Source organism: Elephas maximus, chromosome 5 (genome assembly GCF_024166365.1).
Source record: "Elephas maximus indicus isolate mEleMax1 chromosome 5, mEleMax1 primary haplotype, whole genome shotgun sequence".
NCBI lineage: Eukaryota > Metazoa > Chordata > Mammalia > Proboscidea > Elephantidae > Elephas > Elephas maximus.
This window is the reverse complement of record NC_064823.1, coordinates 117,989,877-118,017,445: the sequence shown is the minus strand read 5'-3', so window position 1 is coordinate 118,017,445 and position 27,569 is coordinate 117,989,877. Positions and strand designations below refer to the sequence as shown.

Genomic DNA, 27,569 nt, shown 5'->3' with positions numbered 1-27,569 from the left:
CACGGGCATTCAGCATGTTTGACAAATAGGTCGAGATACGCCGAACGTATTCACACACACCAATAAACGATGAGAGGAAGTTCAGGATGCAGCAAAAATAAATTCTTGACTGTAGCCCAGGTTTCACATAACACCAGTTTCATAAGGCACTTACGCCGCTAAAGGAACGGTGCCCCTGAAAATAGCACACAGGGGACACATCATTTTAATAAATGTGTTTCTTTGCCTGAACAGAAGTTCAGATCTGCTCAATTATCATTAATTTTGTTCTTTTATTTCCTTTGCTGGCGTGAACGGAAAAGTCGAGCTCTTTGAGGTTTTGCGAGCAGCCCTCAGCTAGTGGAGGTGATCCACGATTCTTCACTCGGCGGCGCGCAGGTTAGGGGTGGGGGAAACGGTGCCAGCGCGGGTGTGTTTATGTAAAAGTGCCGCGCCTCCCAGAAAAAAGCACAAACGTAGGTGGCAAGTTCAGTGCAAAATCTGGCGTCCCCTAAAAATCATCTTATCGGTCCTGAACCCTTAGAACTGCTGTTTCAGGAAAAGACTCTCGGTCTGAGCAACAGGCGATAAACGATTCGACAAACCTCAGCCACAACTCTCTTTTTTTACTGCAGCCATGAAAAGGAAACTCCGCGCTTGGGTGCACGCCCCAACGCGCGTGGAGAGACGCAGAAACTCGGCAGCCCTTTTCCTCGCTCTGCGGAGTTTTCTGGGCTGTACGAAAAGTGGCGGGGGTGGGGTGGAGTGGAGGTGAGAAGTGCCTGGTCCCCTCAGGTTTAGAATCAAGTTCTGGGGAGCGCTGTGGGCGGGGAGGGACGAGAGAGGCGGAGGATGGAGCGCAAGCCAGAAAGCTCACAGGACCGGCAAAGGCCCTCTCCCGCCCGCGGTGATTAGCTCCAGCAGCGACGCGCCCCGGGAGGGCGGACTCTTTCTTAACTTTCGCGATCTCCCCCTCCCGCTTCTTTTTAAAGGACGCCTTCCAGGCCGAGCTGTCAGCAGCCGAGAGGCCGTTTGTACTTGGCCGCGGCCGGGCTGACTCCTGCTCCTGTGACAGACAGACAGCTGGGCCTGAACGACTGCTCCTCCCCGGGACCCGCACGTGGGCAATCAAGTCTCCTCCCTCCGGGCTCCGCTCCGGACCCGGCGACCGCCACAAGGCGGGGCGCTGCGTGGTCCTGGAGTTGCCAGCTCCTGGGGCGATGACTCCCGTGAGGCGTGGGGAGGAAGGCGGCCAGAGGTTCGGTGAGCCCGTTGCGCCGGGAGCGCGATGAGCCGGGCAAAGGGCAGCAGCAGCAGCAGCCCCAGCAGCAGCCTCGGCCGGCAACTCCCAGGGGCTCCCCGGCCCCGTCGCCAGCCCGCCTCGTGCACCATGCTGACCCCAGGCCAGCGGAGCCCGCAGCGTAGCCTCTGCCGCCTCCCCGGCCCCTGCTAACCCGCACGGGAGTGGCCTCGGTCGCCAGCGGAGGCAGACCCGTGGTGCGCCCGGCGCCATCGCACCCCAGATCTGCCCTTTGCTCTCCAGCCGCGTCCCCCTCCGGGCCGTCCAGGGCGCCCCGCGGCAATGGGGGTGCTGCTGGCGGTGTGCCTCCTCCTGGGCTGGCTGCGCTGGGGCCCGGCGGGCGCCCAGCAGTCGGGAGAGTACTGCCATGGCTGGGTGGACGTGCAGGGCAACTACCACGAGGGCTTCCAGTGCCCGGAGGACTTCGACACGCTGGACGCCACTATCTGCTGCGGCTCCTGCGCGCTACGCTACTGCTGCGCCGCAGCGGACGCCAGGCTGGAGCAGGGCGGCTGCACCAACGACCGCGGCGAGCTGGAGCACCCGGGCATCACTGCGCGTAAGTGCGTGGCTCACCACGACCCACTTCCGCCCGCCCGCCGCCTGGGGCGGGTGTGAGCTCCTGGCCTTCTAGGAGCCTAGCGTAGCTTCTTTCCCCTGTGCGCAAAGCGGCGCAGCGGTGTGGGGAGAATCAAGGGATCAAAGAAAGCTTGGGCAGGTGGGTTTTGGTCAGGGGGAACTTATTCCCTGCAGTTCGCTTCCCGCTATACGCCGTCTCAGTGGTTGGAAAGTTTACAAGTTCAGAGGGGCCCGCGGGACTGGCACCTGGGCGCCCGGGCAGTGCGGATGAGCGCTGTGGGGGCAGCGTCAGACTGGGCTTGGGTTTTTGGCGAGGCAGTGAAGGCACCCTATTTCACGCCCTGGTCACTCCGGGAGCTTTCGAGAAGTGGTGACAAAGTGGGCAACGGGACTCTTGCCGCACGCGCATTCCCAACTCCCCCCAGGACTGGGGGAGCTTCAGCCACCGTTTTTTTATCCTTTGGTAGCGTTTCTAAGCCGCTGCCACATTCGCCTGATTTCCTTTCATTTCTCTGTGTCGAATTACCCTCTCCGGGCCTATGTCCTATTGTCACGCCTTTCTGAAATACCCAGGTCTTGAAGGTGAAGATTTAGAAACCCGGGTCGCAGAGGCTTCCCCGCCCCCTATTCTCACGTCGGAAAACACGGGTCAAATTTCCGCTCACTTCAGAGCAGAATAAATCACGACCCCGGCAGAGGAACTTTACGCTTAAAAAGAGTTTTCCACCTGAATGGGAACATCAGGGAAACACTTCAGAGCTCGAGGCCATGGTTTTACGGCTGGGAAACCGGAGGAGCTGAGAGCTGGTGACAACCCAGGACCCCAGAGCGGAGGTTTGAAGAGGGCGAGTTAAGGTCCCCTGGGAAAGGCAAGGAGTGGCTGGAGAGATGATTACTGGTGCCAGAGCCCCTCACCCCACCCCACCTCTGCCAGGAGACTGAGAACCCAGAGGACAGGAGAGCCTGCTCTCTGTTAGTACTCCCTTAGACCCTCAAGGAATTTAACTTTGAGAGTCAAATTATCCAGAGGATTTGAGAGGTGGTTTCTGGAGAAAAGATGCTCCATGGGAAGTGGGAAGCTCTAGATTGACCTGGCCTGTTAGGAAAATATAGACCCTTCCCCAACTTTTACTGCAGCCACCCTGGGCTCCCAGTTCTTCCTTGCCAGTAAGGTGCCAAGGCTAATTGCCCAGGCTGGGCACAGCTGTGTCTGGGCCACAGCTCGGACATCCTCATTCTATTGAGAGGACAGCCGGGGAGAGGGGCAGTCACCGCACTACTGAGGCTGGGATTTGACAAACCTAGAATAGCCACTCTGTCACTTGCTAGCTGTGTAACCTTAGGCAAGTGACTTAACTGCTCTGAGCCTCATCCGAACTCTAAAATGGGGATATTGCTCTCCCATTAGAAGAAGTTAGGCTGTGGATTCTATGAGAGTGTATGAATGCCTAACAGCACTCAGTAAGTGGAGTTATCCCTTTGCCCTTGCCTTCCACATGGGTGCTACTCAACATGGGAGAATGGGTGGTACATTGAAGAGCTCACCCTTAGGAATTGGTAGAACTCAGGTGTTGTTTAGTTACTTGTTACTCACTGGCTGTGTGTCTTTGGGAATGTCAAAGTCTTTGATTTGTTTCCGTATCTGGAAAATAGAGCTTATCAAGTCCTTTTTATGAGACTTGAATCACATAGTTAGAAAGAGCCAGGCACGCAGTAAACCCTTAATCAATGCAGGTTTTCTTTGTCTACTCCTGAGCTGGAGGCTGCACTCAGACTGGCGCTATCAAACAGGGGAGAGACCTAGAGAACTTGCCCAGGGGTGCTGCTGGGGTGGGGAATTTTCTGTCTGCGTGGAGAGGAGGAAGCTAGGGTTTGCTCGTTTGAGGGATACCCTCACAGAAAATCTGGGCTGCCAACACCAAGAACAGCCTGACCTTCCCAGAGTTTTGGGTGCGAATTGAGAGGCGGCGATGTGGCAGCTGGAGTTAAGCCTCCCAGGCTGTTTCTGGAAAGAGGCAGCTGGAGCTGACAATTTGCAATGTGGTAAGAGACACAGTATATTGGGGCCCACTATGGATTTCTTTGGAGCCCTGGTGCCACAGTGGTTAAGTGCTCAGCTGCTAACCACTCCACGGGAGGAAGGTATGGCAGTCTGCTTCCATAAAGATTACAGCCTTAGAAACTCTATGGGGCAGTTCTACTCTATCCTGTAGAGTTGCTATGAGTCAGAATTGACTCGATGGCAATGTTTTTTTTTTTCAATAGATTTCTTTATATTGTTTTTTTCTGGAGTCTCATAAGATCCTGGGGGTCTTATTTAACAGGCCTGGCTGGTCCTCTTTGCTTAGGTTGGAGATTCCTGGAGAGGAGATGGATTTTCAGCCTAAGAGACAAGTCAAAGCCCTAAGTGCCCCACAGTGAGGAAACTACTAAAATCTGTATTTGAATCCAGAGATATAGTGACCCCCAAAATTTACCAGTGCATGAATAAGAGGATAGATTCTGTTCTTTTCTGATTTCCACATGTGCAGCATGGGGGCTAATTGCTAACAGAGGCTATAGTATCCATTTGCTTCCTCCCCACTAGAAGCAGCCAGAATATTCTGCCACACTTTGCACTTTAGAGGTTATCAGTCACAAGCTCTGAAAAGCTGAGCTGACAAAGGTGGTAATACTGACCCCTCTACCCCCTAACCCTGAGCTGCCTGAGCAGGGCCTGCAGTTTGGGAGAGTCTCATGCGATCATCTGTTTATGTCTGTTTTTGCCTTTTAGAGCCCGTCTATGTCCCCTTCCTGATCGTCGGCTCCATCTTCATCGCGTTCATCATCCTGGGCTCTTTAGTAGCCATTTATTGCTGCACCTGCTTGAGACCCAAGGAGCCCTCACAGCAGCCAATCCGCTTCTCGCTCCGCAGCTATCAGACAGAGACCCTGCCCATGATCTTGACCTCCCCGAGTCTCAGGGCACCTTCCAGGCAGTCCAGTACGGCCACCAGCTCCAGCTCCACAGGGGGCTCTGTCCGCAGGTTCTCTTTTGCCAGGGCTGAGCCAGGCTGCCTGGTGCCCTCACCACCCCCGCCTTACACCACGGGCCACCCAATCCATCTGACCCAGCCATCTGGCTTCCTGGTGTCACCTCAATACTTTGCTTACCCCCTCCAGCAGGAGCCCCCGCTGCCTGGGAAGGGCTGCCCAGACTTCAGTTCCAGTTGACAGGCCACGGCCTTGAACCCATCACACAGTAAGATGGCAGACAGAGCGCTGCTGCCATTGTCACCTGCATTTCCTTATAGCAGAGCAGTGTCACGGAGGAAAGTGCCAGGAAAACACAGCACCTTCTACATAATCTTAATGTTCCTGGCTCCAATCACGGAACGGTTGTGTTCGATAATTGCCTTGTGGCCTTGAAAGCATCATGACCATTACATTTCAGTTTATGCTACTTTTACCCAAAATAAGGAGCAGTTCCACTTTAAAGTAGCAAATGGGTTAAAAGTGTTTTATTGGACTACTTGGCTATACAGCTTAGAAAAGGACTACAAGTTGCCTTTTAATTATAAGTTGTTTATTGTCTTATACGAAATACACATATATATAAATAAGCAAAGAAAAATACCTGATTGTAATTATCAAAGGTTCACTTAAAAAATTAACTATTAAGTAAACGGAGGGGACTGTGAACAACCTATTTATAATTTCAGGAGCAATCTAACCGTGGATAATATTAACAGGATGAGAACAGTTACCTTTTTAAATTAATAACTAAATTTTGTTTAAAATATAAGAACTTTTTCAGGTTGTAAGTTCTCAATAACCCCAAGAGAAGTTTAAAGTATTTACTCAGATGTCCATTGTAACACAGATCCTGTGTTAAAGCATTTCCCCCACTCACCTGAGGGAGTATTTATTTTCATTCAGCAACATTTACTGTTTAAATGAAAGTTGGACAGTTGGGTCTTAAAACACTTATTTGTAAAATGAGTTATGTACAAATGTAAAGATTTGTAATTTAATGTATTTACCGCACCGACAGTACTAATTATTTAGTAATCACACTGTAACTTTTATGTTAATAATAACTGTGATATTCCAAGTCTAGCTATTGGTTATCATCATCTATATTACATATCTCATATGCCACTGAATTCCATTTCTGATGACTACGTATTTGGGGATATATCCTGCTGGGTTAGAGTAAATAAAATATTTTATGTTTTCATGAAATCTATTTGAAATTTTAATTAAAGCACTTCATTTTACCGCCCTAACGATACTCCTTGCTAGTCAATAAAAGAAAATGTCTTTACTTAACACGCACTTTGTATTTTGAAATAAAAAAAAAAAAAACACTACATTGATTTTGTATTACTCTAAAAAGCCATTCCCTGCATCAGGGCTCATGAAAGCAGCAAAGGAAATGGATTTTTATGAAGGTCTCAGCCTGTGGGCTGCATACAGCCCTGAGATATGACATGTGGCTGGCACAGATTTAAAAATTAGGGCATTTCTTGTAAGAATCTGGATTTCTGGCTTCTTCTGGCACACAGACACACCCCTTCAGTGGGGTCAGGCCAGCCTTCTTCAGACAAGACACCGTTTGCCCCCTCCTCCCTGATCTCCCACCTCACCACCTCTATCATTTATGTTACCTGCCTGGCCCCTGGGGCGTTGTATGGGAGCCCAGGTTTATAGGAATTCACACTTTCATAGTCATCTCAATAGTTCTTTTCAAATACAGTTAGTTAGAGGTAGAATTCTGAACTATGAGAGTCGTTTGCCCTTTTGTTTGGTAGTTGAGAAAACAAGTTCAAAGATACTGTGCTTTTGCCCAGGCTAATAACAGAGGAACCTTAGACTGCCAGTCTCCCACTTTCTCTCGTCTATCTAAAAGTGACCTGTCTTCCAGGTATCCCAAGTTATTCAAAATATGAGAGAGAGAAAGTCTGAATAAAAAAGGATAAACATTTGTGAACATGCTCTAGAAGACACTGCTACGTCATTAGACTAGTTTTACTCATGCTTGCTATTAATAAACAAAAACAAAAAACCAAACTCATTGGTGTCGAGTCGATTCCAACTCATAGCGACCCTATAGGACACAGTAAAACTGCCCCCACAGTGTTTCCAAGGCTGTAAATCTTTACGGAAGCCGACGGTCACATCTTTCTCCCAAGGAGTAGCTGGTGGGTTCAAACGGCTGACCTTTCAGTTAGCAGCTGAGTGCTTAACCACTGAGCCACAGTGGCTCCTATGTTTGCTATATATGTGTCCTATTATATTTTTAAGTTAACATTTATCGAGCTGTTATTATGAGCCAACCACTATTCTAAGTATTTACATGTATTAACTCATTTTATCCTCCAACCAACCCAACGTGGAGGTATTACAATTCCTATTTTACAGATTTGGAAATGGAGGCAGAGAAGGGAAGAGTAACTTGCCCAACGTTCCACAGCTTGTCAATACTAGTTGCCACGCAGGCATGTGCTCCGAAACTCCACCTTCTTTATGACATAGGCTTTAAAAGGCCTATTTTTCTCAAGAAACAAAACAAAACAAAACCCGACCTACTTTTCAGAAAATCCTTTGGGGGTATGTAAAAACAGATTCAACCATCAGGGGGACATCTGCTGAGGTTTTGATGCCTCAGTGCACATGAGAATTCACTGGAGATTTCAAGAGCACGAGGCCCAGCCTCACTCTCTAAGGCATTGAATCTAAATCCTACGGGATCCTTTACTATCCTAAAATGAAATTCACAGATAATATAACTCACTATATATATAATGAAAAACAAACAAAAAAGAAACAATACAAGACCCTAAAAAGAAACACAAACAAAACCATTGCCATCAAGTAGATTCTGACTCATAGCGACCCTATAGGACAGAGTAGAACTGTCCCATAGGGTTCCCAAGGAGCAGCTAGTGGATTCCAACTGTTGACCTTTTGGTTAGCAGCTGAGCTCTTAACCACTGTCACCAGGGCTCTGTAATGACAAAGATGATCCTACAGAACTCCAAAATGCCCTCTAGGGAGCAGAACTGCCCCCATTGAAAATCCTGTCAGATTTCTCTAGTGGCTGTCCTTTTATTTGCCATCCCTTTGGGGAGGGTTTTATATTCATTAGATCGAATAACACTAAAGAATAGAGAGCTCATAGCTGCAACCTCCCCTTCCTTAGCACAGTGCTCCATTTAATCAAATTAACTGGTCACAGATAGCTTAAAATTAGGGAGGCATTGTGTACCTCATTGTAATATGGCATTCAGTCGCACTGAATCAAATCATGTTCCATGGACTTAGTGACATATAGCACATGCCTTTGAATTTCATTCTGGAAGCCGAAAGCTGTTAATATTATTATCCACAGTCCCAGGCTAATAAGGCCATTCTGTGGCAGATTTATTGATATTGTACAATTCAACAAGCATTTATTGAATACTGCCTAGGGTTCAGGCACTGTGTTAGGGGTTGGCACTACCAAGATAAATAAAACCAGTTCTGACTCAAGGAGCCACTAGCTACTATGGACACAGGCATGACAACAAATACTTGTTATTAGGTGCTTTATAAAAGGAGCGTTTTTTTTTTGCCTTTCAGGGGCTCTTGGTCATGTAGGGGAAGTTGAATCCATAAACCAGCACTTGGAATTCATTATGGTAGCTGTTATAATAGGGAAAGTACAGGATGTCCTGGAAGCACACATAAAAGGGCCTATATCATCCTAAAGGGATTATATTGAACTTGAGACTTGAAAGACGCATGGGATTCGAGTGAAGAAGGGTGAATGGGAAGAGGGGAGGAGGAAGCCTAGAAATCAGGGGAAGCACATGTTAGGAGAATAAAGAACGTGTGGAAAGGCAGGGAAGCACCATGAGCATGAAAGAGCAAGGAACATGCTCAAAACTGGACTGAGAATTCAGAGGAAGGGTGAAGGTGGCGAGATAAGAAGCTCAGATCAGAGATCCTGAACACCAAGTGGGTTAGCTGTACACCAAACACAAGGGGGAGTCTTGAAGGGTTTTATAGGGGAGAGTAACTTGATCACAGCTACATTTTAGAAATAATTACACAGCAAGGGTCAAATGAACATTACTTGAAATTTCCAGGGAAATGCTAACACAATCTGCCGTAACATCAGAATACAGTAGAAACTTGTAGGACTATTGTTTTATAGGTCTCTGGGTGGAGCAAACTGTTTGTGCTCAACTACTAATCGAAAAGTAGGTGTTTTGAACTCATCAGTGGTGCTATGGAAGAAGGGCCTGGCAATTTGCTTCCATAAAGATTAGTCATGAAAACTCTGTGGAGCTCAGTTCTACTCTGTAACACATGGAGTCACCATGAGTCAGAATTGGCTCGATGGCAACAGGTTTTTTTTTTTTTTTGGTTTAACATCCTAAGACCCTAATTATTGTGAAAAACAGAAGCTCTATACTTTTAAAGGTAGTTAGGTAAATAATGGGGAACATTTTTTAAGCACCATGTTGTGTCCCATGAACTTTATGAACTGAATTATTTAATCCCCACAATCATGAAATAAGGACTATTACCATGCTTGTTTTGCAAATGATGAATTTGAGGCAGAAAGGTTAAATACCATGCCTGATTTTTTTTTTTTTTTTTAATATTTTTACTGTGCTTTAAGTGAAAGTTTACAAGTCAAGTCAGTCTCTCATACAAAACCTTATATACACCTCGCTGTATACTCCTGGTAGCATAGTGGTTAAGTGCTACGGCTGCTAACCAAAGGGTCGACAGTTCGAATCTGCCAGGCGCTCCTTGGAAACTCTATAGGTCAGTTCTAGTCTGTCCTATAGGGTCACTATGAGTCAGAATTGACTCGATGGCACTGGGTTTTTTTTTTTTTTTTGGTTATATACTCCTAGTTGCTCTCCCCCTAATGAGACAGCCCATTCCTTCTCTCTACACCCTGTGTTTCTGTGTCCATTCAGCCAGCTTCTGTCCCCCTCGGCCTTCACATCTCCCCTCCAGACAGGAGCTGGACACATAGTCTCATGCATCTGCTTGATCCAAGAAGCCCACTCCTCACCAGTATCATTTTCAGTCCAGCCCAATCCTTGTCCGAAGAGTTGGCTTCAGGAGTGGTTCCTGTCATGAGCTAACAGAAGGTCTGAGGACCTTGACCTCCAGGGTCCCTCTAGTCTCAGTCAGACCATTAAGTCTGTTTTTTTTATGAGAATTTGAGGTCTGTATCCCACTGCTCTCCTGCTCCTTCAGGGCTTTTCTGTTGTGCTTCCTGTCATGGCACTCATCAGTTGTAGCTGGGCACCATCTAGTTCTTCTGGTCTCAGGCTGACGTAGTCTCTGAGCTATGTGGCCCATTCTGACTCTTGGGCTCATACTTACCTTGTGTCTTTGGTGTTCTTCATTTTCCTTTGCTCCATGTGGGTTGAGACCAATTGTTGCATCTTAGATGGCTGCTTGCTACTGTTTAAGACCCCAGATGCAACTCTCCAAAATGGGATGCAGAATGTTTTCTTAACAGATTTTATTACGCCAATTGACCTAAATGTCCCCTGAAACCATGGTCCCCAAAACTCCGCCCCTGCTACACTGGCCTTCGAAGCGTTTGGTTTATTCAGGAAACTTCTTTGCTTTTGTTTTAGTCCAGTTGTGCTGACCTCTCCTGTATTGTGTGTTGTCTTTCTCTTCACCTAAAATAGTTCTTATCTACTAATTAGTGAACACCCCTCTCCCTCCTTCCTTCCCTCCCCCTTCTCGTAACCATCAAAGAATATTTTCTTCTCTGTTTAAACTATTTCTTGAATTCTTATAATAGTGGTCTCATATAATATTTGCCCTTTTGCAACTAATTTCACTCAGCATAATGCCTTCCAGAGTCCTCCATGTTATGAAATGTTTCACAGATTAATCCTTGTTCTTTATCGATGCATAGTATTCCATTGTGCGAATATACCATAATTTATCCATTCATCTATTGATGGGCACCTTGGTTGCTTCACCTTTTTGCTATTATAAACAGTGCTGCAATGAATACGGGTGTGGATATATCTGTTCATGTGACACCATGCCTGATTCTCAAAGACAGTGTTCTACACCCTACTTTGGTGAGCAGCATCTGGGGTCTTAAAAGCTTGAGAGTGGCTATCTGAGATACATCTATCAGTCTCTTCTAGTCCAGAGCAAAGGAGAGGGAAAAATACTAAAGACCCAAGGGAGCAGTTAGTCCAAAAGACTAATGGACCACATGAACCACAGCCTACATGACTCCAAGACCAGAAGAACTAGATGGTGCCCGGCTACCACTACCAACCACTCTGACTGGGATTATAATAGATAATTCCAGAGAGAGTGGGAGAAAAATGTAGAACAAATGATTGAACTCACAAAAAAGACCAGACATAGTGGTCTGACAGAAACTGGAGGAACCCCCGAGACTCTTACGCCCAGACACCCTTCTAACCCAGACCTGAAGCCACTCCCAAAGTTCACCTTTCAGCCAGAGATTAGGCAGGCCTACGAAAAACAATAACACATGTGAAGAACGTGCTTCTTAGATCAATCAAGTATTGAGATCAAAAGAGCAACACCTGCCCAGGAACAAAGACAAGGAGGTGTGAGGGTGCAGGAAAACTGAATGAATGGACATGGTGAACCCAGGGTGGAAAGGGAAAGGGGGAGAGTGCTGACACAATGAGGGATTGCAGCCAATGCCATGAAACAATTTGTGTACGAATTTTTGAATGATAAACTCATTTGGAAACTTTCTTCTAAATCACAATAAAAAGAATGGAAGAAAAAAAAAATATATCATGCCCAAGACCTGATAATAACAGCAGAGACAAAATTTGTACTCAGGCATCTGCTTTGAAACTCCACATCCTTTACGACATGGCCCTAGAAGGTCTAATTTTCTCAAGAATAAAAATATTTATTTTTATTTCTCAAAAATAAAAATATTCAACCTACTTTTCAGAAAATCTATTGGGAAAAAGTGAATGATTCATAGTATTTTACGATAATAACAGCACAATAACGGCACAAGCCGTTTGTGATCGGCTGCTAACCTAAAGGTTGGCGGATCAAACTCGTCAGTGGTCCAAGGAAGAAAGTCCCTGTGAACTGCTTTTGTAAAGATTACAGCCAAGAGAACCCCATGGAGCAGCTCGACTCTGTAACATATGGGATTGCCGGAAGTTGGAGTCTGACCTGAGGGCAGCTGACAACAACGACATAGATAACAACGACAAGAGTTTCCACGGAGCTGATTCTGATTCATGGCAACCCCATATATGTCAGCGTAGAACTCTGCTCTGTAGGGTTTTCTATGGATGATTCTTCAGAAGTAGGTTGCCAGGCCTTTCTTCCGAAGTGCCTTGGGTGGACTAGAACCTTCAACCTTTCGGTTAGCAGCTAAATACAATAAATGTTGGTAGGAACTCCTATCCTGTAGGTAACAGGGGATTATAATAGTTAAGTATGGTTTGTGTTATGAGAGCACAGAATAAAATTGGTGTTATCACATGGTGAAGAATTTAGCAAATTGACTTAGATCCACAGGAAATTTTCTCTCTAAAATGAGATACCCAAAAAGCTTCCTGAAGGTATATATAGTCATAATTAGGAACTTGTTACACTTCATTGGGTTGAGATCATTTTACCTTTGCACAATCTAAAAAGTTTATTCAGAATATATTCAGGAGAAATAAGAATTTACGTCATGTTAAACTGTTAAGGGAGCAATTTGCTAACATTTTTTTATATACGTGGCTGTTTTAAAATTGCAATTAAACATTAGTTTTTAGAGAAAGTATTCTGACGAGGAATTTTTATTTGAATTGCTAGTTACAGAGTTTGTACTTGAAAGCAATAAAAACTGAACAGTAAAAAAAATAGTTCATATTTTCCAAAAATTTTTATTAGCCTACTTGTGAAATCACCCAGGTTGGAAGACCTTTCCTCATTAAAGTGAGGTGGCTTGGTGTTACTGAAATGAAGCTTTAGGTTAGAGATGCCATAAGCATATAAAAACAAATTTTAAAATGGGAATGATGTATTGGATTTATGGGGAATGTATTTCTAGTTTGCTGTTTCCTCATTAGACGGCATCAAACTACAGAGTCAGTATAAACAGTGCTCATTTTAAGGGGAATGGAGTTGAATGTGAAAATTAGATAGAATTCACTGGTAACTTCTCTGTACATTCTTTCACTGTGATGTTGCATTGGGACCCACAGCCGATGAGTCCCAGAGAAGACTGTGGGGGTGGGCCCGGAACCCCAGAATGCTAAGCACAGCCGCCCTCACTCTCATAAAACCAGAGGATACTCAAGTTGTTCCCGCTTGCCTCTCTGTGAACTAATCTTACACTTGGGAGTTTCTCAAATTGCAGCTTCAGTTGTTTCTCTTTTACCAAACGGTAGTTATTTTTGATAAAGCTATTGTCCTCATTTCCAATGTTTCCTATAATTTTGTCTCACATGCACAGTTTTATTATTTTCTGGTTACTTCCTTCACATGTTACTGGCTAAGCTTGGCCGCTTTCTCATGTACTTTAAAAAAAAAACAAAAAAAGGTAGCAGCTTTAGAAAACTCAAATTCATTCTACATGAAATGATGGGGCCATGAATTAGCTATTTACTTGCAACCTGATTTAAATATATAATGGGGGACAAGCCCGAGAGGCTCTTTTAACTGCAAAATCAAAATAATCTTGCAAAAAATTTTTTTGATCCTTAATTACCAAAACAATCCCTCTTCCCAAACTAGAGTTAATATACCCCGTTTCATATTTTATTTAGCCAGAGTGCAATGAGAGGATATTTTATAAATTACTGGAGTTGTAAATAAAATATAGTGACAGAAAGCTCTTAAATGGACAGACTTGTCACCTTCTCAGACTGCAGTCATCAGGGTTTTGAAGGTTTTATAAAGCAACGTTTGTTTGCTAGCAATCACCACTTCAACAATGTTCTTTATGTAATGGTAAAGTTTATTTTATGTTTAATAACAATTAAAGGACAAAATGTTTAAAATCTGCAAGTTTAAAACATGCACATTCACAAAAGGCCAATGATACATAACACGGCATAGAACTGAATGGTACTCAACTTTAATAACTATTTATAAAACACAGTGCATCAAACATCAAGATAAACAAACCTGAGAAAACTACTACAATCACGGATTCAAAACTCTTCGCCGTGCAGCTTCACAAATTCCACAGCAGTTTCAGCAGGAATGGTTTTTCATGGAGCTGAAATTACTACTTTATCTTTAATGCAAACTGTAGTTTTTCACAGTAGCTGCTTCCTGAGGCTGTCTTTTTTCCAATACATTTGAAAATGTGAAAAATGAAACTTGAAGTAGTTAAACAAACAGTATTTACTGCATATATGGCTTCTAATTCTAGAACCATGAAATGTAAAAAATATTTATTATTTTTAAAATATTCTTCTCCTCTTTCCAAGAGCAGATTTACCTATGGAAAGTTGCTATTAATTCAAAGTAAACACACATGAAATCTAGCTTTTCTTTCCTCTTTAAGGGAGATTTATTTGCAGAGAAGTTTTGTGAGTCTTACTGAGAAGAAGTTCTTAGTGGCAAGCTAAACAAAAGATTCAATTAAACTTCTTCAAAGTTGTTTGTAAAATAATTTACTTATGAGAAAAAAGTTGTACCAATTAATCTGTCCACTGAATATTAAACTCCAGGTAGGCCGTGATCGAATGTATAAGGCAGAAATAAACCTTCCAGACTTATAGCGATAGCCGTGCATTGGCCTAGATCACTTTTAAACGTTAATTCATGCAAACCATAAACCCATCAAAAACACAGCTGCTCACATACAGAAAATCAATCAAGACCAAAAATGGAAAACATTCATTTCCTTTCCTTCAAAATTTAACTTGCAGTCCATTTTAATAGCTGTGGAAGGTTAAATTAAAATGCAGGGCAGTATAAGTTTCACAAGTGACATTAATTACTTTAACGTGAGAAAAATCAGACTACGGTATCTTTAAGAGGCATTATAGAAATGCCCATCATTAAAAAGCGCTTATTAGGCACCAAACTGCATGGTGTTACATTAAGGAATTTACAAAAAGAACTCCACAAGACCCGGTTCATGTCATGTAAACGGGGTAGGCATTTGCTTGATAAATTTTGTAGATGTTATTTATAAGATTATAGATTTACTTGATGAAATAAGTTTTAAAACCAGGAGCTACCAAAGGGCAACTGCACGAAAATAAGCACTAATGACTATTTAGCTTTGTAATAATTATGACATTGTTACAAATAAATTAAAATTCATGAATATACAATTAATTAGTTGTTGACTACCCTTTACTTCCTAAAATAAAGCAAAACAAAACATTGCATACAGTGCAGAACAAATTATCATGTGGCTTTCATCTTGGATATTTACAATGCTGAACTGCAAAACTAAAATATAAAAGTTAATGATCAGAATAAATGCTGATTGATTTCTCTAATTCAATTCTTCCCCTGGAAATTAATAGGAATCATTGATTCCATTTAATGAACACACGAGTCACGCAATGGCTGACATTATTTATCAGAACACAAGTACACCTGGCATGATTAGAAAAAGTCTTCTCTTCAGTTAGCAACATTGTGAAGCAGTTTCACATCAGCATGCAGAAAGAGGGTGGGAGCATGGGAACGTGTATTATCATTTCAAATTCACGACCTTCCTGAGAAACACTATTTTCCTGCTCATAATTTCTACCATATAGCATCTTTCTGGGTGTGAGACACCAATATATTTTTATAGGTATATAAAAGACATTTAGAAAGTCCATGCTCAATACCACTGTGTACTTACTCAACATGAATAGAGCAACTCTCAGCTTTTCAAGGCTAAGTGAATGAAAATTTCCCACAATAAGTGCTATTTTCTGAATTGTAAACATTGTAGAGCAATGGTGTTAGCATTTGCCAGAGTCCCTACAAGGGACTTCTTAATTCAAGAGTGCTTGTCCTTTATTAGGAAGCTCTGGTGGTGTAGTGGTTAAAGCGCTCGGCTGAGAACCAAAAGGTTGGCGGCTTGAATCCACCAGCCTCTCCGCGGGAGAAAGATGTGGCAGTCTGCTTCCCTAAAGATTACAGCCTAGGAAACCCTACTGGGCAGCTCTAGTCTGTCCTATAGGGTAGCTAGAAGTCAGAGTTCCAGCAACTTGATGGCAGTGGGTGGGTATCCTTTATGTTAGGAAAAACGCATTAAAATCACTCCACCTGTTTATTTTAATCCTGGTAAAACTGTGTTACATCTTCCCCCTTAGGAAGGCTAAAACGTCAGAGGGTTCTCTCTCACCGAGTTAACACTACGAAGTCACTGCGATTGCAATGTTATATTTGAAGTTTTACTCCTCCGGCCCTCTCCTAAGAAGCAAAGAGATTGACTTAATGTTGATAATTTAAAAGGAGGACCGTGGGACAAAAAGGCATAAATTAGCCCCATTTCATATCATGATCTTATACATTAAGTTATTAACCACGAGTATTCCACTCATGTTGAAGAGCTCCATAGAAACAATCCCTGTTCTAAGATAAAAATAATATTTTTAGTTTGCTTGTGTAAGTCAGAAAATGCAGTCTTACTAGAGTCACAGCATTATGACGTAAAATTCTGGCGAAAGAGGCTATGGCTAAGGTGAGGGCAAATGGAAGCAGCTCTTGTCCGTAACTGCTGTGAAGGGATTTTCTGGAAGGATGCACTTCAGTCCTGCTTTTTGATTTCCACGGTTGACCTCAACTGTTGCCACTGGGAAGTGTGGGAAAAGCTGCTCTGGATCTCCACTCGGCAGAGAGTTAATGTCTGTGACTTCAGAATTTTGAGGACGGCCTTAGATTCTCACACCTGTGGTTTTGCTAGGTATTTTGATTTATGATTCTCTTAATCTGAACTCCAAAAGGGAAGGGCCTGCCTGAGAAGTAAAGAAAGTATATAGTCCCCTTGCTCCCTTCAGGTGAGCATCACATGTGTGTTATAATCTCTCCTCTTTGTAGAAAATGTGGGAGGCAGAAACCCAGTGCTGTCGAGTCAGTTTCGATTCATAGTGACCCTATAGGACAGACTAGAACTGCCCCATAGGGTTTCTTTAAGGAAGCAGACTACCACATCTCTCTCTTGCGTAGCGCCTGGTGGGTTCAAACCGCCAACCTTTCAGTTAGCAACTGAACACTTAACCATTGGACCACCAGGGATCCTTCTGTGGGAGGCAAAAAGCAAAAAAAAAAAAAAAAAACAACAAAAAACAAACCCATTGCCTTTGAGTTGATTCTGACTCATAACAACCCTATAAGACACAGCAGAACTGCCCCATAGGGTTTCCGAGGAGCGCCTGGTAGATTTGAACTGCAGACCGTGGGAGGCATACTGGGAACTAACTAGCTGAAAATACAGTAAAGGAAATGATGTATATCCTAATTTTAAATCTAGATGGAGAAAAAGGGAGAAAAGAATATGAAGTTATTCATCTCAAGGGGTGATTTGCAAAATCACCTCTTAATTCTAGTTGACTTTCTTTTATTTCAAGAGAAAGTTCTACAACCTATTATGCTGGTAAGTCCACTTAAAGGCAAACAGGCTTTTGAATAAAAGGCAAAAAGTTTGCATCAATCTCTGAAGTGTATCTTAAAATGAGAACCCCCCTCCCTTTTTAAATGAAAGCAGTATTTTAAAAATAGTGTAGAAAACTGGTTGTGGATTTTTAAACAGCCCCTTCACCATTTATTGTTGGTAGCAAAATAGACATTTTCAGGAGATGTCTCGGAAATGCCCAAAATAATCAAATTAAACATACATTTTAAAATATATTAATGAAACCTACTTACGATGAAAAAGGCTATTTGACTATAAAGTTAGTAAATTAGGTGAGTTTTTAAAATGGGGAAAATTTATTACTTATTTGTTCCATTTAGCAGCAGGTGACAAATTTTGGGAGCTGCTTGACAAGTGAACTGTGAAATAATTCTTAGTCTTCAGTATAGGGCCAGTCATTACAATATGTGGTGGACTACATAAGACAGCAGGCATTTCTAGCGGGAACAAATAAGGAGAGCCAAAACACATGACAAAAGCTGAGCCTATGTACATTACAAAAGCTCATGCATTTATCTGACATGTTATTACAAACGTCTCCAGAGAAGCTTTGGAATCCCACATAAATATGTAACATATTTCTCTTAAGAGGGAAAACTCTGAGACAAAATTACATAACTCAACCTACAGTAGAAGCCAGATTTTTAGAAAAATCTACATGACAACGAAAAACCTCATCAGAAATGACTAAGAGGCCTAAATGCAGTTTTAAAAATCAGTATTGTAACAAAATGACAGAGTCACAGTAACACATGTGCCATCTCACTCTGGCAAATAAACAAGAAAGAAGCATTTGTAAGGCCAAAGGTGCAACATCACAGATTTTAGTAGCAAATGCCTTGAAACGCTCATTTTTGCGAAACACTCTTACATTTTAAAAGTCAAGCATGCAGATTGCACAGCAGAACTGGAAGTAAACTTTCTTTTAAATTTCTGGGCAAATGACTACTGAATGAGAAATACCCTTCTTGAGCTTCTTTGGCAAACATTTATCAGGACAATTTTTGACACAAACACTTGTTAATGCCTTGCTTAGAAACTTTGTTCAGTAAGGTGGATCAGTTTCCTCAAGAATGCTGGTTTATTGATTTATTTTCTTTTCAGCATATCCTGAAATCTAAGTCTGGATAACGTCCCTTTAACTTGATACCATTTGAGTCTGTTTTTTTTTTTTTAATGGTTGGCTACCTCATGGCATGCCCAATAAATTGATAGTTACAGCCCCAGAGTTAAGAATACTCTCAATTTAAGAAAGTACCCTGGCGAGACACAAGGTCATTTTCAATTTCTATTCACAAAGACTCAGCAAATACTTCTAAAAAATCTGAAAAAGAAAAGGTGTTACAGTAGAGTTGCACAGTGCTTATGTCTATAATATACATGAATCTGAAAGTCAATCAACAAGATGAGCTCAGATCCACCTTTTTCCTCTGTGAACCAGACTGGACTTGGTCAGCAGATTCCAGTGAAGACCTGGCAGCCAGCCTTGGAGATACAGCAGAGCCTGCTTCTCACCCACTCCCCATCACCATTCATCGGGCCTCTGTTTTGTGGTATCATAGGCTCTAATCACTTCGGACTGTGAAACGATTCCATTTTCATCTTGGGAGAAAGCATACCCATCTGTAAATTGACGACAAAACAGAAATTATCATCATGAAGTGGCTGGAAATTCCTGTTATCCTGAGTTGTGAATAATTCATTGTCCAACCTGGGGAAGTCATTCCCCCTTCCCCCCTCAAAAGCATGAAGACACTAATTTGAGTGTCCGGAGTAGACACAGGCTCAATGTAACAGCTGGCTGCCAAAGAACTCTTCACAATCTATGAATTCTGCTCCGTTAGAGATGGAGCAGGTGCCCTCAATCCCCCTCATTCCTCTGTTCAGTGCGTCAAGCCCAAACCATCTAATTTTTGCTTGTCCCCACTCAAGTGGGTGAGTGGGTTTAGTCAAGCTGGCACATGTATTTCCATATGCGTTAGGTAGAGTGAGACGAAGGAAGAAAGTGAAGGGAGAAGATAAACATATATTATCTGTTAACAATGGAAAATGGTCTTCTTCTCATTTTGAAATTTTTCTTGGCTCTCGGCATCTACAAAGAAACCCATGGATGTCCCGACATGATGGGAGGGGCTGTGTGGATAAGAAAAGACCCCCAAGGGGAATAGTATCCAAGGCTTTCTTTAGTTTCTGGATCACATCTTTAAAGAAGGCCTCTTGAAGTTTAAAGAGCAAATGCATTAAACATGAGTGTATATAAATCAAAATAAATTACATGTGGAAACAACATGAAACAAAAGATACATTACTAACACAAGTAAATTTACTATAGGGCTTTATATATTATATTCTTCCTTTAGATCCTTAAGATGTTAAGAGGGGGTGATACCTAATAATTTCTTACAACTCTCAATATTCATAAATATTTTTGAAGGGAAAATATATGTTTCACTGTGTTGCAGGAAAGCTGAAAATGCTCCAGCAAAGTTATTCAAGGAAAAAAGATAACACAAAGACAGCTTTTAAGAGTTAAGATTTATTTTACTGGTTCTTTCTAAGATGTAAGGAAGCAAGCAGCATGTGGAAATACTGTTTTTCTTTACGTGGAACAGCAAGATTTGAAAATGCTCTAACTCTTCTGTTAAAAGTTAGCTGTGGTCACAGGGTTCTCTAACCATTTGTTACTTATATAAAAAAAAAAATCACACTGCAAAAATGCAAAACTTGATTTAGGTGTTCATTTTAAATTGTTTTATATTCCTGAAGCCAAAATACTGCTCTGATAAATGCCATGATAAAGTAATGGCAGAGAATTAAAAAAGAGAACTCAAATACTTACGGAGCAGGTTTTGTTGCAATGATTCAGACCGGTACAAGTTCACGTGGTTCTTCTTAAAGACATTCTTGAGGAGCTGCGCCCTCTCGGTGAGGCTGCAGGGCAGGTGCAAACGTGTGAAATGAATTATCAACTCAGCAGAGACCCCAGTGTCCCCACAGGACCACCAAAGAGAGGCTGGACTTAAACAAAAGATCGCTTGAGAAATCTGTAGTCCAGCAATTCTTATCCCATTTTCCCCGACAGCAAGTGACATTTCAAGTATCTAGGCAGATGCTTTTAAGGCCATTTTTCCTCTAGTTAAAGAAGAATTTTGACCTAACGATCCAGTCAAAAGTAAGATTTGCCCACCCACCAATTACATTTAAGTCAAACGGAGATACATATGTGCCCAAACACCAGAAGACTGAATTGAAAGTTTAAGAATGTTTAAAATTAGTGACAGAACCAGAATCGAGATACATTTTGAGGCAGTAGTTTCCAATCAATGTATATTACATTAAGGCGATGAGTTGAAATTACTGTCCTAAAGTTACACGTACTTTATTGGGAAGGCAGGTACTGACAGTAATTACTCACATTTTAATTCTCTGGAATGTCGATTTAAAAAAAATTATGGTAAAAATATATATAACATTTGCCAATTCAAGAATTTTTACATGCGTAATTCAGTGACATTGATTATGTCCCTTATGCTGTGTAGCCATTACCACGACCCTTCGGAATGTTCATTTTATTTCAGTTTTTAGTATCAACAGATTTTAAAATACCAATATATGTATGTGTGCTTGTGTGTGCGTGTGCTTGTGTGTGTGTGCATGTATTTATCAGAAGTTATGAACGAAGTGCTATCCTAGAAATTGTCTGAAGAACCTCTACAACATAATTAATAAAAATACAAAATCTTCCAGATATGCTATTAGCTTATAAAAATTTGGTTGACTATGTATCCTAAGCATGGTTATTTAGAATTAAGAAAAAAACTCTATTAATATTAATACCTTTTTCAAACTTTGTACATATTTCACTGCAAAATAATATATATTTTTCAGTTTTATGTTGAAGGAACCCTAAATATTATACAAAGAACAAATTTCATAGATTTTTAAATTAGAAAAATTCTATTACCACTCTAATATGGTATGAAATATGTTCCTTAATTTCATTTTAAAATAAACTATTTTCAGAAAATAATTATGCTAAGTAAAATGACAACTGGAAAAATTTAATTTTCAATAAATATTTAGAATAGTCCTCTCCACAGATACAAATCCACATAATTAATTATGTAAGTTCTAAAAGCACATTGCAAGAAATAACACATCTGTTTTGTCCACTGCACACAAAACAGTGCCTCACACAGTAACCCACTGCGGCCAAGTCGATTCCAATTCACAGCAACCCTGGAGGACAGCCGAGAACTGCCCCATAAGATTTCCAAGGCTGTAACCTTTACAGAAAGCAGGCTACCACATCTTTCCCCCATGGAGCGGCTGGTGGGTTTGAACTGCTGACCTTTCAGTTAGCAGCTGAGCACTTAACCACTGTGCCACCAGGGCTCTCTTCTCACACAGCAGGAACTCAAATATTTGTCAAAAAATAAATCTGAGCAATAATCCAAATGCACTTATAAACATCCTCAATCTTCCTAATTGCGCCATTTCTCTCTTGGTTGATTTATAAAGCTTTGCTTTGATATCAAAGAACCTAAGCATGAGGGGCAAATGAAGAGTCCACAGGCTTTGTAGCAAATGTTTACGCAATTTTGTTTTAATCACTGGAATTGACTCAGATGAAAATTTTCCATCTTGTATTTTCCCTACTATGAAAGCTTTAGTTAAACTGCTGCGGTAAGTTATGTCAGCTCTACGTTTTGCCAACTTTTTTGAGACCCTGAAATGGAACAATCTTTATCATATACAGAAAAAGGATCTCCTGCAAAGTGAACTCATTGCAATTATACAAACGTTTAGGCAAAAATTGAAGAAGAAACATTTAGAAATGTTGGCATTTGTAGTCATCGTCCACACATACATTTTTTTTAACATCTTGGGATGTTAACTGATACTTCTTATTAGACATACATTATTGTCATCAGGAATTAGCTACATTAAGGCTAATTAATGCAAAATTCCAGTATTTCTGCAAATAATTGCAAAACATGCTTCTGTTAGTGAAATAAACAGATATGGGGAAGGAGAAAAGGCCATTTTTACGGAGTCACTTTTCTTACTCTACTCTTTAAATGATCTAACATTACAGCCCCCAGGACCCTGAGGGACACTAAGGTATATAAGTGCTTTGAGGAAGTCAGCCGCTTTAGCAGCAGGTGGTCTGATTTTGTTAGCAGAGGATAGTGGATGGGGTGCTGCTAAGTCTCTGGTGTTACAAATTGAAATGACTATGGAAGGCTGGAGGATGGCAATGTATCATCGTGCAATTTCTTCTTCCCAAAATACATTTTCCAGGTTTCGTGCTGGGCTTTCTAAATGCGTAATACCTTAATATTGAACCATTAAAGTGTTTAAAAAGCAGATGTGAGAATTGTATCTTTCATATTATGATATTATGGCAACCTAAATATATGAGAAAGTTATTTTGTTTTGTTAACAGTTCATATAAGTCTCTACTTTCACTCAGCTGTTATATCAAGTTAATGTCCAGTGTTCAGGAAAAAAAAAAAAACTTCTTTCTTGGGAAAGTAGCACACTACTGTGAAAAGAGCATGGGTTTTGGAGACTTAGTTAGGTTTAAGTTCTGAGTCTGTTCCTGATTTGCTGGGTCATCTTAGGCAAAGCCTTCCCAGGCATCTCATTTATAAATAGAAGGACAATACTTAACTCCCAGGCCCATTGTGAGAATTCAGCACCTAGCACAGAGACTGGTATTTAGAAAGCACTCAACAAATACTTATACCGTGAACTGCCAAAAGAACAAACAAATCTGTCTTAGAAGTACAACCAGGATGCTCCTTGGAAGCAAGGATGGCGAGACTGCATCTCACATACTTTGGACATGTTGTCAGGAGGGATCAGTCCCTGGGGAAGGACATCATGCTTGCTAAAGTAGAGGGTTGGTGAAAAAGAGGAAGACCCTCAACCAGAAGGACACAGTGGCTGCAACCATAGGCTCAAGTGCAGCAACAACTGTGAGGATGGCGCAGGACCGGGCCGTGTTTCGTTCTGTTGTGTGCAGGGTCACTATGAGTCAGAATTGACTCGACGTCTCTAACAACAACAACAAATACTATCCCCTCCCACCTTTGCCCTGGATCTCAAGAAATTTATTATAAAAAACCAACTAGAACAGAGGCAATCACAGCACAAAAGATACTTTGTGAGGATCGTTTTTGATGAGATGTCTACTGCTGCACGTAAGTTTTAATTTATAATGCCTCCAACTCCACCTCTTTGACAGGAAGACCAATACATAGAGGTTTTTTGTTTTCCCTCAGCTATGTTGAGCTTCTTGCTGTAGTCGTTGTAGAACAAAGAGTTGTTCCTACAGAATATAAATGCCATTCACAGGAGGGTGCTTAATAAATTATAAGTGATGATGAGTTGTATTTCTCTAGTCTTCTTGTACCTCTAGGGAACTACCCATCATTTCAAATCTATGAAATTTTGTACCATCGATGTTTATGGGCATTGATGCTACTCTCAAGTTACATTATAAAACATATACTGGCAGTAGACTGATATTAAAAGATATATTAAAAGTTTGGTTTTTGTTTACCAACCCAACACAGTGTGAGAAGAAATATGTTCAATAGGCACAAAGATACTTTCTCACTAACGCCCATCTTTTTCATGACTCTTCGCTGGTAGTTTTACTCAATCTTGTACATTCTTTCATTTACACACCAACCTGTACAAGTTCTAAATTTCCTTAATGCATTTACACAACTAATATTTAAATTTTGTTACCTTATTTCTAGTTTGTCTTAGTCTGGAAGCTCCTCTGAAACCTGTCCACTATGGGTAAGCCTGCTGATATTTGAAATACTGGTGGCATAGCTTCTAGCATCACAGCAACACACAAGCCATCACAGTATGAAAAACTGACAGACAAGCGGTGGAAAAGCATTCCCGGAATGAGAATTGAACCCGGGTCACGTTGTTCTTTACTGAATCCTAGCCGCCAGACCACTTGCTTGGTAGAGAGTCAGACCCCCCAAAAGAGGAAGACCCTCAACAAGATGGATGGACACAGTGGCTGCAACAATGGGCTAAAACATACATAGCAACAATTTTGAGGATGACGCAGGACTTGGCACGGTTTCATTCTGTTGTACACAGGATCACTATGAGTCAGAACCAACTCAATGGCACCCAACAACAACATCAACCTTACTTCTAAACACACTAAGATGTTACAACTTACATATCTGATGGAGGTGAGGTATAGTGACACCCTGTTTTAAGATAACCTTTTATTTAGAAACACTAAAAAACATTCACGTAGGTAAAAACTTGTTTACTGTCTGCAATGTGTTGTCTTACAATAACTGGTATTTTCAGTTATTTTTGAAGAATGGTAAATTTGCATTTATTTTTATATTTGGTTGGCAAATTATTTTATTTGACTCATTAAAATGGATCTCCAGGAAGTAAATAACCATTCACTCATGGAATGTTTTTAATGTATATCATGTGAGAGTTGTCCTGTACTAGGTAGTGATGGTGGTGGGGAGATGAACAACAGGCCTAATCCATACCTTGGAGGAGATAACATTTCCTTTTCTGTCACTTTTCATTATAAACATTGGATAGAACCATTATTACAGTGATGAGAATAGGCTGGGGGGAAACATTTGATACATCTCACTACCCTTCAACCCCATCAAGATATTTATATAACATGGATCTAAAATCCAGTGTGAATACTGAGAAATACAGTTTTTTTCCTATTAGTTCTGGGGCAATGTTAAAACTGCTTTTCATCAAGATAGACAATATAGAGAAAGACAGGGAGAGACCACCATCACTGTACACATGACCTAATTATCTGACACCCCATACTTCCCTATTCTCTTCTTTAAAGCTATGAGTATGGGCAATCAATGGTGATGGACCAAGTTAATGAGGATTGATCCAAAGATCCTGTGATTAAATTATATTTAGTAATGGTTGACAATCAGATGCTGGCTAATGCCTACAGTTAGAAATAAAAAATATCAGTCTTATTATTATATCTGCTTGTCTGTAAGATATATTACTTCAAACTCACAAAAAAGATAACCCAAAATATTTACCCTGTCTCTGATGAAACCTCAGTGCCCACAATCTCTTTTTTTAAATTTGGGTTTTTGTACTTCAAGAAAAAAAAAAAAAAGGTAAGAAATTACACAGTCTTAGGCGGGGTTCTCTAGAGAAGTAAAACCAATAAAGCATATAAAATATATGTATAAGGAGAGATTTATATTCAAGAAACAGCTCACGCGATTGAAGGGCTAAAACATCCCAAGTCCGTGAATCAGTATAGAGGTTTCTCCTGATTCACATAGCTGCAGGGGCTGGTAAACCCAAGATTGGCAGGTTGAGGAGCAGGGCTCTTGCTCACAGGCTGTGAAGGTTGATGAGTCCCATGACTGGCATGCAAGACTGCAAGGCTTCTTGTGATTCACATAGCTGCAGGGGCTGGTGAACCCAAGATCAGGAGGTCAGTGAGCAGGACTCTTGCTCAGAGGCTGTAGAGATCAATGAATCCCAAGATTGGCAGGTAAGCTGCTAGCTCAAGTCTTAAGAACTGGACATCAGATGAGAGGTAGCCGCAGGATCCAGAATCAGCCAAAAGCATTGGCAAGGCAAGCAGGAAGAAAGTAGGTGGCAGATGGCAGAGAGATGAAGGCTGAGGGGGTGGTGAGCCACCACAGGGCCTGCCCCCACTGGTGCCATTCAGCAGATTCCATCATGGGGATGATCACTTATCAAATTTCAACAGGGAAGTGATCACAACCTTATACAACAGCCAAAACACTGAGAATCATGGCCAGCCAAGTTGACACACAATCTTATCATCACAGTCCACCCCTTGTCAACTTGGCACCTGTACACATCTCCCCAAACCATACATAACCTCTGAATAAAAACAATTACAAAGTCATACTTGCGCTTCACATGATACAAATAACACACACACAACTGAAAATGCACTAGCCCCGTTTACGTCTTATACTTTATAAGAAAACAAAAATATTTGACGCATACATACAAAGCAGAAATACTCATAACAATTAGTCCTCAATTCTGCAACTGGTCACGTGGCCATAACTGGTATTTAGAACTACCTTCTTCCACTACCCATTCCGTATTCGCTTTCCCCTCAGCAAACACTTCAGCTGGTCATGGTTCTTTGCCTGGTGGGGTGACCCAAATTTTCATCCCTGAAAGGTCTGGGCCATTACTAGTCATGTTGGGATTGGGTTGCTGTAGTTTTCCATTGCCTTTAATCACAGGGCATGGTGGTACTAAGACATGCCCTAAGGGATCTCCTGTATCTCAGACATACTCTTCTTTACCTCCATTATGTAATATCAACTCAATTTCCTCTTGTAATTAGGATCGATCACAGCAGCCAGTATGGTAACTCCCTTCTTTGCCTGTTGATCGAGAGGCATAAGGAGGCCAAAGTGGCCAGGTGGCATTCTTAGCTTCCAGTTCAAGGGAATCAGTGATGTGTCTCCAGGTGGGAGCCTTCCTCCCTTTGGAACTAAGACCTCTAGACCTGCAGAACACAGGGTCACATGGATAGGACTGAGGGGCCATGACTCTCTATTCTGGTGATTCGAATTAGACTGCTGTTCACCTGACCTAGAATTCACCTGTTTGTACAGATCAAGTAAATATTTAGTAGATTTCCCATCTATTTCACTCTTATAGGGATACCATGACTAAGTAGCCAATACCATAAGTCCACAAGAGTCAGGGTAGTCTGATTACTGCTTTGACTCTGCTGTCTATTAATGTAACCATGCCCACCTTATCTTTGTTGATTGAGTGCTGCCACTTGGCCCCTACTACCACGGGGTCCAATCAGCCCCTGATGTATTTAGGTGTCTTAATTCCATTAGGGCAGTTCTACTGTCAAATCTGATTTACATAAAATAGCAAGCACAGCAGTCTTCAAGGATGCTGGAGTTCCCCTTACAAATTTGTTCCTCATAGTTGTGGTAAAATGTGCATCCTCTAGGCATTCCATGTGTGGGTCTGTGGGTCTAACCTGATAAATCCACTCTAGCATGCCAATTTCCCTAAGCC

At 41.8% G+C, this 27,569-nt stretch overlaps 2 protein-coding genes across 4 annotated transcripts in view; one reads left to right on the top strand and one right to left on the bottom strand.

Moving 5' to 3' along the window:
- The first annotated feature begins 1,051 nt into the window (after nucleotides 1–1,051).
- Nucleotides 1,052–5,906, top strand: SHISA3 (shisa family member 3). The gene is made up of 2 exons (XM_049887109.1): nucleotides 1,052–1,838; nucleotides 4,632–5,906. Exons 1-2 carry the CDS (start codon nucleotides 1,562–1,564, stop codon nucleotides 5,069–5,071), a joined length of 717 nt encoding a protein of 238 aa, XP_049743066.1. The 5' UTR covers nucleotides 1,052–1,561; the 3' UTR covers nucleotides 5,072–5,906.
- Nucleotides 5,907–13,831: 7,925 nt separating this feature from the next.
- The window catches only part of ATP8A1 (ATPase phospholipid transporting 8A1), a 261,316-nt gene continuing 247,578 nt past the window's right edge, over nucleotides 13,832–27,569 (bottom strand). For all 3 annotated transcript variants that reach the window (XM_049886325.1, XM_049886326.1, XM_049886327.1), the window contains 2 exons: nucleotides 20,314–20,405; nucleotides 13,832–19,097 (listed from right to left, as the gene is read on the bottom strand). In XM_049886325.1, coding sequence (XP_049742282.1) covers nucleotides 19,000–19,097; nucleotides 20,314–20,405 — 190 coding nt within the window. In that variant the 3' untranslated portion in view covers nucleotides 13,832–18,999. The remainder of the gene's footprint in view (nucleotides 19,098–20,313; nucleotides 20,406–27,569) is intronic.